We start from the raw sequence: 14,171 nt of genomic DNA, 5'->3' as shown, positions 1-14,171 counted from the left end.
ATTAAATAAAAAGAGAGGGGAGAGTTCTTTTGGCAGTTTAGAGAACATCAGGGCGTTAACGTTTTTTTTAAAAAATATGAGACGTATTTAAAGTTACAGGTTTTATTAGATTTGCTGTATTTATAGATTTGGGGTTTCCTGAAGAGTATTTTCCGGCGGGAAATAGGAAAATTAAGACAGAAGTAAAACATCTCAACCACTACCGAAAACAAAGGGGAAGTTTTAAAAATATACGAACGAAATAGCGGGAAGGCGGCTGCAGCGGAAGCCGGAGTAGCGGAAGGCGGCTCCTCGGTGCTGGAGTCCGAGGAAGGAGGGCCGGCCCAGGAGAGGAAGGAGGCGGCGGGCCGGGCCGCGGCGCCGGTGGGCGCAGGACGCGGCGGGCAGGGCGAGCGCGGAACGGCGGGCAGGCGGGGTGGGCCGCCGTGGGCGGGGGTCGCGGGCCGCGGAGGATGCGGGAGCCGGGCTCCCCTTGACCGGCCGCCCCTATTGTCCGGCCCTCGCGCCGCTGTTCGCCCGGGGAGCCCTTCCCGAGGGAGGGGTCCTGCGGCCCAATTCGACCCCCATCCCACCCTTCCCAAAGTCCCACGCTCTGGCCCGGTCAGTCGGCGCGGGAGTTTTATCCGCCTCGGCCAGCGAGAGGCTCCCAACTCCAGAGCACTTCGGAGGCTTTCCAACGTGCCGCTAAATTGGCGGAAGCTGGGCAACCCCGCAACTCACACATTAAAGAACGGGGACAACAGCCTGCTTGTGCTTTTAAAGTGCTAACTAGATAGAGACAAATGTGGGCTTTCCCCTCCCTGCATCCGTAGAGTTGGAGCATATTCGATTATATTTTAAAATACCTTTAAATGTGTGGATTCGGGGTTCAACCGAGTTAGGAAAAGCACGTTTCTCTGTCTCTACTTGTTATTATTTAGCTCTTTGTTGTGTGCAATAAGTCTAATTTTAAAAGGCCCGAGCTACTCCTAACAAAAACAGGTTTGATTTCGTAACGTGAAATGCATTTTCAAAAAAACAGTGAAATTCAAAAAGGAAAGACGTGTCATTTACTTTTAAACCCTATTTTGGAAACAAATAATTGCAACCACGTAGGAAATTCTTTTTCTTTGTGAGCCATGTGGAAAAAAATTCTGGCAAACGTCACCGTTTTTAAAAAAATGAAGATTTCCAACAAGTTGCTCTTGGGTCTTGAAGACAAGACCAAAGTCACCGTGCATGAAAACTCATGAAGAACTAATTTCAATCCTTTGGTCCAAACCTTACCTAGGGCAAGGGAGTAATTTACATTTAGATTTATAAGACTTTGCGGAAATTCTGTCTAAAATACCCATTACTAGTCTGTGTATGCTACACTGTTTCCCAAGGTGGATTTTTAAGAAACAATTAGAATTGATCTCTGATGGAATATTATATTTACACATCATCATGAAAACATCATTTGACAAGAGCTTTGAATTATAAGAAAGAAGTTAACAGATGATGTTCATAAATAGCGTTTGCAGAGAAGCCTTAAGAGTTAAAGGTAGAGGTGGTTGTGATTTTGCATTTGAAATGCTATAGAAGTGGTTTGCATTTTAACACTTTCATTTTGCGGATCTTCCTCCTAGACTTGCATTTCCTCATAGAAGTCATTCAGTTATTTCGAGGTAAATATAGGGAGAAATTCTTATATAAGAAATCATTTGAAGTGTAGCTATGGAAAGATTTGAACAGGAAAAAAATTGGTGTGGAAAATTATTCTCAATCTGTTCATTTCTTACACACTCACCTCCCATCGTCCCTCCTCCCTAACTACTGGATTCAATTTTTTATTTTTAAGTGAATATTAGAATAGCTTATACATTTATTTGCTATGTGGCTGGTAGTAAAAGGTGCATCGTTTTATACCTTTTAGTGTTTTAGGCAATTTTTTTGGTTTCATTTAAATTAAAAAGTGTTATAAGTCATGATATATTTGTGAGAAAAACAACAAATGGGTGGGAAAAAGGACACAAATGGAGGTGGGGATGGAGAGGGGCATATGTAGTATTGCTGGTCAGTGTTTAAAATAACCTTTCTTTAATTTCATGTCATTATATTTTCCATTTCTATTTGTACCAATGGTCATGGCTTTTTAAATTGGAGTAAAGAGCCACTATATAAAAATTACATTTTAGTAAGTGTCATAGTAAAGTAAGACTGACAAAAAGTGATCAGGGGTTTGTGTGTTCAATTCCCCAGGAATGTTAAGCTTCATAAGATTTACCCTGTAGGTCCACATAGGTCCTTGAAACTGTTACTGTACAATTTCAGGAGGTAAATATACATATTATAGTTTTTGAAAATCTAAGATGTACTAGGCATCGTTGGTTAATTGAAGGAATAAAAAATGAATTTGTCAACCTCATTCTTTCTGCGACACAATGCAGTTAGTTAACATATTCTTGGGCTTGTTTTGGATTTGGTAAGCAGTGGCATTTTTTTCGAGGGGAAAACATTTAAATCGTAAAAAGTAACTTTTTTTGGGTCTAGATAGTGTTTAGCAATTCAGTTTAATAGCTTTCTTTCTTTCTTTCCCATTATTTTTTTTGGTCCAAGATATGTTTTATTTCTTTCAAGGTTCTCTTTCATTTCAAAACCTGATTTTCCTCTTTTTCATTTTCCTCTTTTTTATCTTTTCACTTACCTAAACTTATTGTATCTTATAAACAGACACCTACATGTTACTTTAATCATAACAAAAATACAAATCTTCAGTGTCAGTAAAAAAATGGGAACACGCACTTTACACTCTTATTTTTACATTATATTGAAAATACTCTGAAAAGTCAAAGTGTAACATCTTTAAGTATTGTTGTATCATGGAAAAAACAATAGTCCAACTCTGATATGTTATTGAGGTTTATGTAATGTCTAGACCATCTAAAAACATCTTTTAGATAATAGTTTTCTACCGGTAATTATATAATGTTTTAACTAAAACTATCAACAAAGCCAATATATATCAATTTTATAGCAAAGGAGTAGCTCTGAAGACAAACACAAGATTAACCTAAACAAACTCTTTAAAGTAAATATTAGGCTTTAATTCTTAAAAAGATTTAGAATTTAGATTATACACAATTTAAATTTCAGAATTACCTAATTAAACTTTTCAACAATTAAAGGTATCTAACAATAATATTAATAATGACTGATTCTAAGTTAGAGTTTGTTTTTTAAGAAAATGATGACATTTTCATGAAAAGGTGGTTAACATTTGAGGCTATTTAAATATAGACAGTTCTAAACTACCTGGTAAAAACTCTTCACCTATATTAATTTCAACTATTGAAAATATTTAAAACCTACTGATCTGAAAATTTTGTTAATCATTACTTAGAAATTTTAGTTCAGTTGTATATATAAAATAAAGTCTTGCTTTACTCTGAAGAATAAAGCTCAGTTTGCAATAAGCTTTTAAACACCAATATTGTACATCAATGAATATTTATTATGGGCCTACTGGGCATAAGACACTTGCTAGGTGGTATGGTGAGTAAAAATATCACCTAGTAAGATTAACACACTTCTTTAAATGGAATTTTCCAAAAGCCATTAACAAACTATCAATTGAAAGCAATGGAAATAAATACCTTCTAATGAAATTTCTAATAGTACTCCATAATATAGGTGTCATGTGTGGATTTGTATCTACAAAGACACAGTAGTACTCACTTATTGTGAGACAAATAACAAAGGTCATTGTAGAAATACCTCAATATTTTAATCATACTAGCATATGGCTGATAGTAAACTTTTTGCATAAAAGAAACTTTGGATATCCAATAAAGTTTTTATTCAGAGATTATGTAAAAGAGAATATATCTGAGAGTTGGTACAAATCATAAGAAATTGCCTTTTTGTGTTTTTCACCTAGTTTTATTTAGAAATGATATTTCTGATGTTTAGTAGATGAATTTTAATAATTGCTTTTTATTAAAAAAAAATCTTTGTATCAGAGCCACTACAAAATTTTGAACACATTGTGGAAGTCAGAAATCTAAGTTAAGGAAAATGCATCTAGTCTTAACATTATAGACATATACCTCAGTTTCTATACTTCATTATAGCAATATGCCTCAGGATATATATACTAATATATGCAAAAACATAAGGCAAATAAAACTTTAAAGATAAATATAAATGATACTAACCTATAAACCAAATTTGGATTTAAGTATTTTTCATAGTATCTATTTATGTAAATAAGTATGGTAAAGCAAATCCCAACATTTGGTGCCTATGTTAGGAATAAAGAAAATTATAACAAGATGTATACTTACAGAGAAAAAAATACAGTTTCCTATTATAGTAGGGTTAGAGGTTATATCATAAAATACTTCATTTGAGTTTTTTGTGGTTTACCTCAGGTAAATAGAGAAATAGATGAGCTAGTACTGAGTCAACTGCTGTTATGTGAAGACTATTGGAGACAGCAACCTTTTGTTTATTCTACTGATACCATATATACTTTTTAAAAACATATTTTGAGAGTGTAAAATCATATACTTTTTTATAATATATTTTATTCATTTTAGAGAGGAGAGAGAGGGAGAGAGAAGGGGGGAGGAGCAGCAAGGCAGTGGTTGCTTCTCATATGTGCCTTGACCAGGCAAGCCCAGGGTTTCAAACTGGCGATCTCAGTCTTTCCAGGTTGACGCTTTATCCACTGTGCTGCCACAGGTCAGGTGAGAGTGTAAAATCATATTTAAAGGGTAACATTATTTTAAGATTGAAAATTTCCTTTTATATGAAGTTATTCTATAACATGGACTATTTTTTTTACATTACCATGTATTTTTCAAAACTTAGTTGAACTTCAACAATTGTGACAAGTTGATTATGAAGTTTGAAATCCATTCTGCAGTATGAGAATTAACATTTAACCAATTGTCATGTGTGTGTGTGTGTATCACACAAAGGATAAATATGATATAACTTGCTCACTGCTCTTTTTCCTGTATCCAAAAGAGTCCCTGGCTTACAGTAAATATTCAATAAGTGCTTATTGAATAAACAACCATATATCTGAACTATTTTATAATACTTGTTTTCTTCCTTTTCACCTAATATTTTAGATATTTTTTGATTGATTTTAGAGAGGAGAGGAGAGAGAAAGAGAAAGGGAGATGAGCAGGAAGGTAGTACTGTAGTTGTTTCCCGTATGAGACTTGACCTGGCAAACCTGAGGTCTTGAACCAGCGACCTCAGCGTTTCAGGTCGACACTTCATCTATTGCACCAACCCAGGTCAGGCTTCACGTAATATTTTATAGAAATATATTATATAATATACTTGTGATATATAAGAAAAAGTTCTATAGCTGGTACATGAGTTAAAAGTTGAATAACCCATTTATACCTATTATAATTTTTCTTAAAATTTTCACAGCACAATATTTAATATTTTAAGTACCAGTTTTAAGTAATTTTGGCTTATTTTTCAACATTTATATGTACAACTTTGATAATATTTTTGCATCAGATGCTATTATTTATATATAGGTCTGTTCTCATGAAATAGTGTATTTTCTCTATTTCCTAAATTTCAAAGTCTCTTACAAATGATACTTTTATTTTGGAAATAGCAAGTGTTTACCCTACACTTCTTTTATTAAGTGTTACAGAATAGGGTAAGTAAAGTACCCATGGTTCTTTACATATAAATTAATTCCATCAAAAGAACTAAGGTCTAATGCATTAAAAATAAAACGAATATATATTTTAAAATAATTTAGGGCATTAAGGTTTGACTGCAGTGTTTGAGAAGGGAAGTTTCTTACTGATTTTAAATCAGAGTTACTCTTCATTAGGAGTCTGAACCTGAGCAGGAATTAGATATAAAATTGGTATCCCTTGTAAAAGGGTAAAGATAAAATACACAGTTGAGATATAAACGTACACAAAACAGCCTGACCTGTGGTGGCGCAGTGGATAAAGCGTCAACCTGGAAACGCTGAGGTTGCCAGTTCAAAACCCTGGGCTTGCCTGGTCAAGGCACATATGGGAGTTGATGCTTCCTGTTCCTCCCCCCCCTCCCCTCTCTATAATGAATAAATAAAACCTTAAAAAAAATAAACATACACAAAACAATATTTTGTTTGAAGGTGCTTTTAGTTTTATAAACATCAATGATGTTTTTACAAAGGTAATTATTATATGTTCAGAAATTTATTATTTGTTGCCATGTCCCCAAAAAGATTTTGCATTTTATAAGTATGTAATCTTGCAGTCATATTTTCTAACTGCACTATTAGAGCTAAAATTGAATTCTCATTCTTTGTATTTCTTGGGTGTACATATTTTCCCTATCTTACACTTTTAGTGATTTGCATTACTGTAGATTTCTCACTTAGCTTAAGAATGTTTGAATTCATTTGCTAATATCTGCTTATATGTTTTTATTATATCTATTATTCTTAAATAGATTTCTAGCAATTGAAATTTTGAATTCCAAATTCATTTGGAATGCTTTTAAAGCTTGAGCCATTATCTTTTGCTGGCTGTCCAGGGGAACTTAAGTTTCCCCCACTCTTTAGAGTTGTATTACTGCATTTTCCAGATTTTCACTTTATACTGCTAATTCCTGATAAAAAACCATTTTGTACCTGCATTGTATTATTCAAAGCCATGAATGTGCCTTGTAGCTATGCTTGTCATTTAAACAAAATATCTGTGTTCCTATTTCATGCTAAATTTTTATAATTAGACACTTTTTGCCTAATCAATATTAGACTTACAAGGATACGTAGAGGATAGGGCAACAGTGCAAGATTTTACAGCTTGAAACTGCTCAGTATCCAGCTAATTAATCTATTCAGACAGGCCTAACACATTTCCTACTTGTATGTGAGGAATGAGCCCCCATCTTTCTGCCACCTAAATTACCTTAAAATAAAAAAAGTGACCTTAAATTTTTAATAAATTCAGAGTACAGAGAAATCCCCAATCAAAATTAGACTCCAGTGTCACAGTGTTAATTATCACCTGGTGATTGACTATGGGTTCCTTCATACTTCATATAACTAACTGCATTTTCTAGACCATCACATTATATTGATAATTCCTGATTAACAATCATTTGTACGCCTAGACAATAAGCTGAGTGTAGCCTTGGTGTTCCCTCTCCAAGTATAACCATAACAAGGATTTTGACCTTCAGTCTGTGATGCACTTCCATTTGTCACTGAGGCCAATGCGGTGTGCAAATGGGCGGCAGATTTGGTGACACTTCCACTGTCTTTGGGTCGAGTCCAGGTTGGGAATTTAATGGGTGAAGAGGCTGCAGCAGCGCAGTGAAGTTAGTACGGAAAACTACAGGAAGCCAACCAAGCCTCACTGCACCCTTCCAGGAAGCTGGCATACTTGCCCAAGCCATGTTAGCTAAGGGCCAGTTCTGGAGGAAGAAAAGCTGGCAGGTAAGCTCCCAGTGCAGTGAGATGCCCCTGGGAACCCCTTCCAGCTTCTCTGACAAGACGCCCTACCTTTCTGCCCTCAGCATCCTTCTCCCCACCCCTGCGGCCTCTTCTGGGCTTGCACAAGCAGCCCTCGCGACCGGAGCTGCAGAAGACAACCCCAACGTCCCCGCCCCCCGCGTGCACGGCCCCGCGCTCTCCTGCAGGCACGTTGCAGCCTCGGCGCGCCGCCGGCCCCAGTCGCCTTCAACCTCCAGCGCACCTCGGCGGCAGCGAGCGGCGCCCGGAGGAGAAGGCGCCGGGAGGTAGGCGCTGCCGGCCGGACGCGGCGGCGCGCACGCAGGCCTCGCCACTCCCGGGCCTTCTCCTTCACGCCGGCCGCAGGGCGGGCGCGCACGCCGAGTGACGCTTGGAGGAGGAAGCGCAGCCCTCCTTCCCCTCCTTCACCGCCCCTGGCCCGGCGGGGCTCCCCTAGTGCGCCTGTGCGGAGGCCTACTTGATTATGTGTGCCCTCTTCGGGCTCCAGCGTTAGCCGCCGGGTGGAGGTGGGGAGGAAAGAAGACGAGGAGGAGGAGGAGGAGGAGGAGGCGGAGGAGGCGGTGGAGGGGAGGTGGGGGGAGTCAGCAAGGACATGGCTCCTGACTCCTGTGCGGAACGTGAGTGACTGAGCGGCAAAGCCCGAGTGAGCGAGCGGCCGAGTGGCGGGCGGGGGCCCGGGACGCCGGGAGGGAGCTGGGGCGCGGGTTGGCTGGCTGTGCGGGGGGGAAGCACTAACTGGCTTGCATGTGTTTTTTAATGGTCCCCCCCCAACTCCCTCTTAGATGGTCTCTAGCGACCGGCCCGTGTCACTGGAGGACGAGGTCTCCCATAGTATGAAGGAGATGATTGGAGGCTGTTGCGTTTGCTCAGACGAGAGAGGCTGGGCCGAGAACCCTCTGGTTTATTGCGACGGGCACGGCTGCAGCGTCGCGGTGCATCAAGGTAAACACCCAACCGCCCGCCTGGGCGAACCCGGCCTGCTCCCAACCGTCACGGCTTCCCCCACCTTGGCAGCAACTGCCAGTTCCCTCCCGCCCCTCCCCCCGCCCCGCCCCGTTCCGCGGCCGGGATTGACACCGAGGGTCCGCGGCAGGGAGCAGGGGGTGTGGGCTATGCATGTGGGAGAAAGTGCGTGTGGCCTGGACTGTCATGTGATTCCGCGCTCACTCTTTCAAGTGTCATTTGGCCGCTGCTTGCGCCCGGTGCCGTGGCTCTGGAGACTTTCCGAGGCCTTAGTTGGAGAAGAAGGGGTGCGGGGAGGAGGGGCAGGGGGCTGGGTGTGCTCCCCTTGGTCGTGGTACAGTGGCTGTGGGTTTTTGGCAAGTAGAGACTCCTCCCCCTTCACGCCCGCTCCAGTCTGCCGCAGTGTGTCTGGGGACTTCTTGTGGCATGGAATCAGCCTCGGAACTCCGCTCGCTGCTCTGGGCTGGCGAGAGGCGGACAAGAAGTTGCCTTGCCGCTTTAGATTAGGGAGGGAGGCGCCCACTGCTGCATCCACAGCTTTAGAGGGGAGATGGCTGCTTCCGACTGGGAGCTTCCTGCGGAGAAGACGGCGGAATGTCGCCGTTGCAGTTGTGCTGCTGCAGGAGTGGCTTGGCTGAGCTGGCCTGGGCTGCTGGATGAAGCCGTTCAGTGGCCTCATCAGGCCACTTAGCTGAAGTGACTGAAGAGAAGAAATGGTGGTGCTACCAGTGACTTGGGGGGTTTATTTCTGGGTGTTTTCACTCTGTGAGGGTTTTTTTTTTGTTGTTGTTTTTTTAAACAGAGACAGAGAGAGAGTCAGAGAGAGGAATAGATAGAGACAGACAGGAACGGAGAGATGAGAAGCATCAATTATCAGTTTTTCTTTGCTACACCTTAGTTGTTCATTGATTGCTTTCTCATATGTGCCTTTACCGGGGGGCTTCAGCAGACCGAGTAACCCCTTGCTGGAGCCAGCGACCTTGGGTCCAAGCTGGTGAGATTTGCTCAAACCAGATTAGCCAGCACTCAAGCTGGCGACCTCGGAGTCTCGAACCTGGGTCCTCCTCATCCCAGTCCGACGCTCTATCCACTGCGCCACCGCTTGGTCAGGCCGTGAGTTTTTTTGATATACAAAAGGTCGAGGACACTAATAAGGTAGTTTTCTAGACATTGACGATTTTGACCTTTTCCTGTTCAAATGGTAAGGAATTGAGGCTGAAACAACCCAGATAATTTTTTGATGGCTCTTTGGCTCTCCCTATTATTCTCCAACCTGCCCCATTCCCAATTTCTGAGTCTGGCATCCAGTGAGTGATGAATTTAAGGCTGTAAAATGTGTTTTTTGTTTCTATTTTTCTTTAAAGTACGTTCTTTACAATGGAATCTCAGAGCTGTGAAGGGAGACTTAGAAATTGTGAATTACCTGAGAATGCATTTATTCTCATTTTCCTTTTTTTTTTTTTTAATTTTCTTTTATTAATTTTTTTTTTTAGAGAGGAGAGAGAATGAGAGAGAGAGAGAGAGAGAGAGAGAGAGAGAGAGAAGGGGGAGGGAGGAGCAGGAAGCATCAACTCCCATATGTGCCTTGACCAGGCAAGTCCAGGATTTCGAACCGGCGACCTCAGCATTCCAGGTCGATGCTTTTTCCACTGCGCCACCACAGGCCAGGCTTCTCATTTTCCTTTTAAGAAGAGCAAGGTTATGCAGCTTCCTTTTTTTTTTTTTTTTTTTACAGAGGCAGAGATAGGGACAGACAGACAGGAACGGAGAGAGATGAGAAGCATCAATCATCAGTTTCTCGTTGCGCGTTGCGACTTCTTAGTTGTTCATTGATTGCTTTCTCACATGTGCCTTGACCGCGGGCCTTCAGCAGACCGAGTAACCCCCTGCTGGAGCCAGGGACCTTGGGTCTAAGCTGGTGAGCTCTTTGCTCAAGCCAGATGAGCCTGCGCTCAAGCTGGCGACCTCGGGGTCTCGAACCTGGGTCCTTCCACATCCCAGTCCGACGCTCTATCCACTGCGCCACCACCTGGTCAGGCTGCAGCTTCCTTTTTAAAGGAGTAAATGTGTGTTGAAACTACATACTGATTTTAAGAAATTAGAAAATGATATATAGTGTTTGCATTCCAGTGATTTTTGGTGCTTTGTGTGAAGGTATTTCTTATGAATTGGATGATAAATTATCAAGTTTTAATAAGTAATTTCATCTCCCAATAATAGAAAATGTTCATTTAAGTGTTAAAAATTTTTGTTAAGTTTTTCTTCTCTACTAGCACTTTTGAATTAAAATACAAGTTTTTGGACACTCATGCAGCATTTCATGGCTGATAGAATATTTATTTTTACTGACACATTTACAGTTTTTAAAAGGGATTAGAAGTTTATTTTATGGAGATTTAAAAATTTGTGCTGATTTTATTTTATATTTCTTCTTATTTTTTTAAGCATGAGAAAGAGAGAGAGAGGGGAAGAGAAAGAGATGAGAAGCAAGAACTTTTAGTTGTGTCACTTTAGTTGTTCATTGATTGCTTCTCATAAGTACCTTGACTGGGGAGCTCCAGTTGAGCCAGTGACTCCTTGCTCAAGCCAGCAACCGTAGCATCATGTGTATGATCCCATGTGAAAGTTGATTTTATATCCTTTAAATACTTTCCAATATTTAAGATATTTTCAAGTTTTCTTTGAGCATAGTTATTTGAGAATGTCATTTGGATATTTGTGTTTTTAGGTTTTTGGGAAAATTACAAGTTTAAGTTAATTAAATATTAATATAAATTTTAGAAACAAGTATTTTAGCTATTTGATACATTCATATTACTGGTTGGAGCATTCACATATATTTAGAAATATGTGCTTTTTAAAAATAACAGCTTTATTGAGATGTGATTCACATGCCATATAATTCATCCATTTGAAGTGTACAAGTGTACAATTTACGGGTTTTTAGTATAATCACAGACTTTTGCATCCATTACCACAATCAATTTTAGAACACTTTCATCACCCTAACAAGAAATCTTGTATTCCTCATTTCTATTCAACTCCCCAGGCAACCTCTAATCTAATTTGTCTCTGTAGATTTGCCTATTCTGGAAGCATTTCGTTTTTACATTTTATTTTTATTTCCTGCAGTATCTGTTGCTCATCTTATTTATTTATGTATTAATGAGAGAGAGAAAGACAGACAGACAGACAGATAGGAAGAGAAAGATGAGAAGCATCCACTTCTTGTAGCACTTTATTTAGTTCACTGATTGTTTCTCATATGTGATGGAGGGGGCTACAACTGAGACAATGACCCCTTGCTCAAGCCAGTAACCTTGGGGTTTTGAACCTGGGCCTTCAGTGTCCCAGGTCAGTGCACTGTCCACTGTACCACAGCCCCGTCAGGCTGTTGCTCATTTTGAAAGGTGGTTTGGAAATATTTTCATTAGATTTTATGTAAAATGTTTGCTATTTAAATTGTAGGATACAGGAATAAATTAATGAATTTCTGAGTTAGTCTATGTAAAAAATCTAATCATGTGCTAAATTTTACCTAATATATTCCCCCATCATAAAATAAATAAAATCGTAATTTTATGCTTATTTAAATGAAATAACAAGATTGGTATTTAAACATTTTTATTATGTCATACAATTTCAACTAGGTGATATATGTGATAAATGTAAATATAAAATGTTTTAATTCTCTACAAAGCAGGTGATTTCCATGAATAGTTTGAGAAGTAATTAGTTTAATAGGGCTTTAATGGGTATTTGATTTTTACCCTGGTTGGATGGGCTCAGTTGGCCTGAAGCGCAGAGGTTGCCAGTTTGATCCCCGGTAAGGGCACATACAGAAGTGGATCTGTTTTTGTTGTCTTTCTCTCTTCCCCGCCCTCCCTTTCTCTCTCTCAAAAGATAAATAAATAAAGGATATTTGATTTTCTATAATTATTTTATTTTATTTTATTTTATTGATTCATTTTAGAGAGGAGAGAGGGAGAGACAGAGAGACAGAGAGACAGAGAGAGAGACAGGGGGGAGGAGCTGGAAGCATCAACTCCCATATGTGCCTTGACCAGGCAAGCCCAGGGTTTTGAACCGGCGACCTCAGCATTTCCAGGTCGATGCTTTATCCACTACGCCACCACAGGTCAGGCGATTTTCTATAATTCTTTAAAAAATTGTTTCCATCCATTGCCTTAGAGAGAGAGAGAAGCATCAATTGGTTGTTCCACTTAGTTCTTCCATTTAGTTGTGCGTTCATTGATTGCTTCTTGTATCTCCCCGGATCAGGGATCAAACCCTCGACCTTGGTGTGTGGGGTTGACACTTTATCCACTGACAAACCAGGCCAGGGCCCATAATTCTTTCTTCTTTTTCTTTTTTTATAACAATTTTATTTATTCACTTTTAGAGAGAGAGGAAAGGGGTGGAGAGAAAGACAGAGAGACAGAAACGTTGATCTGTTCCTGTATGTGCCTTGACCAGGGATCGAACCTGCAACCTTTACATATCAATATGATGCTCTAACCAACAGAGCTATCCAGCCAGGTCTAATTCTTTAAATATATATATTTTTAAATTGATTTTAGCCTGGCCAGGTAGTGGTGCAGTGGATAGAGTGTCAGACTGGGACCCAGACGACCCAGGTTCGAAACCTGACGGGCTCATCCAGCTTGAGTGTGGGCTCACCAGCTTGAGCATGGGGTCGCTGGCTTGAGCATGGGATATAGACATGACCCCATGGTTGCTGGCTTGAGCCCAAAGGTCACTGGCTTGAAGCCCAGAGGTTGCTGGCTTATACCTAAGGTTACTGGCTTGAGCAAGGGGTCACTTGCTCTGCTGGGGACCCCTCCCCCCGCCCCTGTTAAGGCACATATAAGATAGCAATCATTGAGGCCCTGGACAGTTGGCTCAGTGGTAGAGCGTCAGCCTGGCGTGCAGGAGTCCTGGGTTCGATTCCCGGCCAGGGCACACAGGAGAAGCGCCCATCTGCTTCTCCACCCCTCCCCTCTCCTTCCGCTCTCTCTTTTCCCTTCCCGCAGCCAAGGCTCCATTGGAGCAAAGTTTGCCCGGGCGCTGAGGATGGCTCTGTGGCCTCTGCCACAGGCGCTAGAATGGCTCTGGTTGCAACAGAGTGACGCCCCAGATGGGCAGAGCATCGCCCCCTGGTGGGCATGTTGGGTGGATCCCGGTTGGGCGCATGCGGGAGTCTGTCTGCCTCCCCATTTCCAACTTCAGAAAAATACCAAAAAAAAAAAAAAAAAAGTAGCAATCATTGAACAACTAAGATGCTGCAACAAAGACTTGATGCTTCTCATCTCTCTCCCTTCCTGTCTTGTCTGTCCCTCTCACTGTCACACACACACACACATACACACACACACACACAAATGGTTTTAGAGAAAGGGAGGGAGAAAAAGAGAAACATCCATTTATTATTCTACTTATTCATTCACTGGTTGATTCTTATATGTGCCTGGACTAATGATTGAACCTGCAACCTTGGCATGTTGGAATGATGTTCTAACCAACTGAGCTATCTGGCCAGGGCTGATTTTTCATAGTTCTTTAATTTTAACATACATTAAAATATTTTATTTCCCAACAGCTTGCTATGGCATTGTTCAAGTACCCACTGGACCATGGTTTTGCAGGAAATGTGAATCTCAGGAGAGAGCAGCCAGAGTGGTAAGGACTATTGATCAAAAATATTAAAATATTTCATTGAAATAACTTAGGA

At 40.8% G+C, this 14,171-nt stretch overlaps 1 protein-coding gene across 8 annotated transcripts in view; it reads left to right on the top strand.

Annotated features, from left to right (window-relative positions):
- The first annotated feature begins 7,717 nt into the window (after positions 1-7,717).
- The window catches only part of MLLT10 (MLLT10 histone lysine methyltransferase DOT1L cofactor), a 289,716-nt gene continuing 283,262 nt past the window's right edge, over positions 7,718-14,171 (top strand). For 5 of the 8 annotated variants that reach the window (XM_066384585.1, XM_066384581.1, XM_066384588.1 and 2 more), the window contains exons 1-3: positions 8,035-8,120; positions 8,260-8,419; positions 14,040-14,119. In XM_066384585.1, the coding sequence (XP_066240682.1) occupies positions 8,260-8,419; positions 14,040-14,119 (240 nt within the window). In that variant the 5' untranslated portion in view covers positions 8,035-8,120. Of the gene's footprint in view, positions 7,984-8,029; positions 8,121-8,259; positions 8,420-14,039; positions 14,120-14,171 lie in introns of those variants that run through there. The other 3 variants (XM_066384583.1, XM_066384582.1, XM_066384587.1) reach the window with 3 other exon arrangements.

The sequence above is a fragment of the Saccopteryx leptura genome, chromosome 5 (assembly GCF_036850995.1).
Source record: "Saccopteryx leptura isolate mSacLep1 chromosome 5, mSacLep1_pri_phased_curated, whole genome shotgun sequence".
NCBI classification, from domain to species: Eukaryota; Metazoa; Chordata; class Mammalia; order Chiroptera; family Emballonuridae; genus Saccopteryx; species Saccopteryx leptura.
This window is presented reverse-complemented; position numbering and strand designations above follow the sequence as displayed.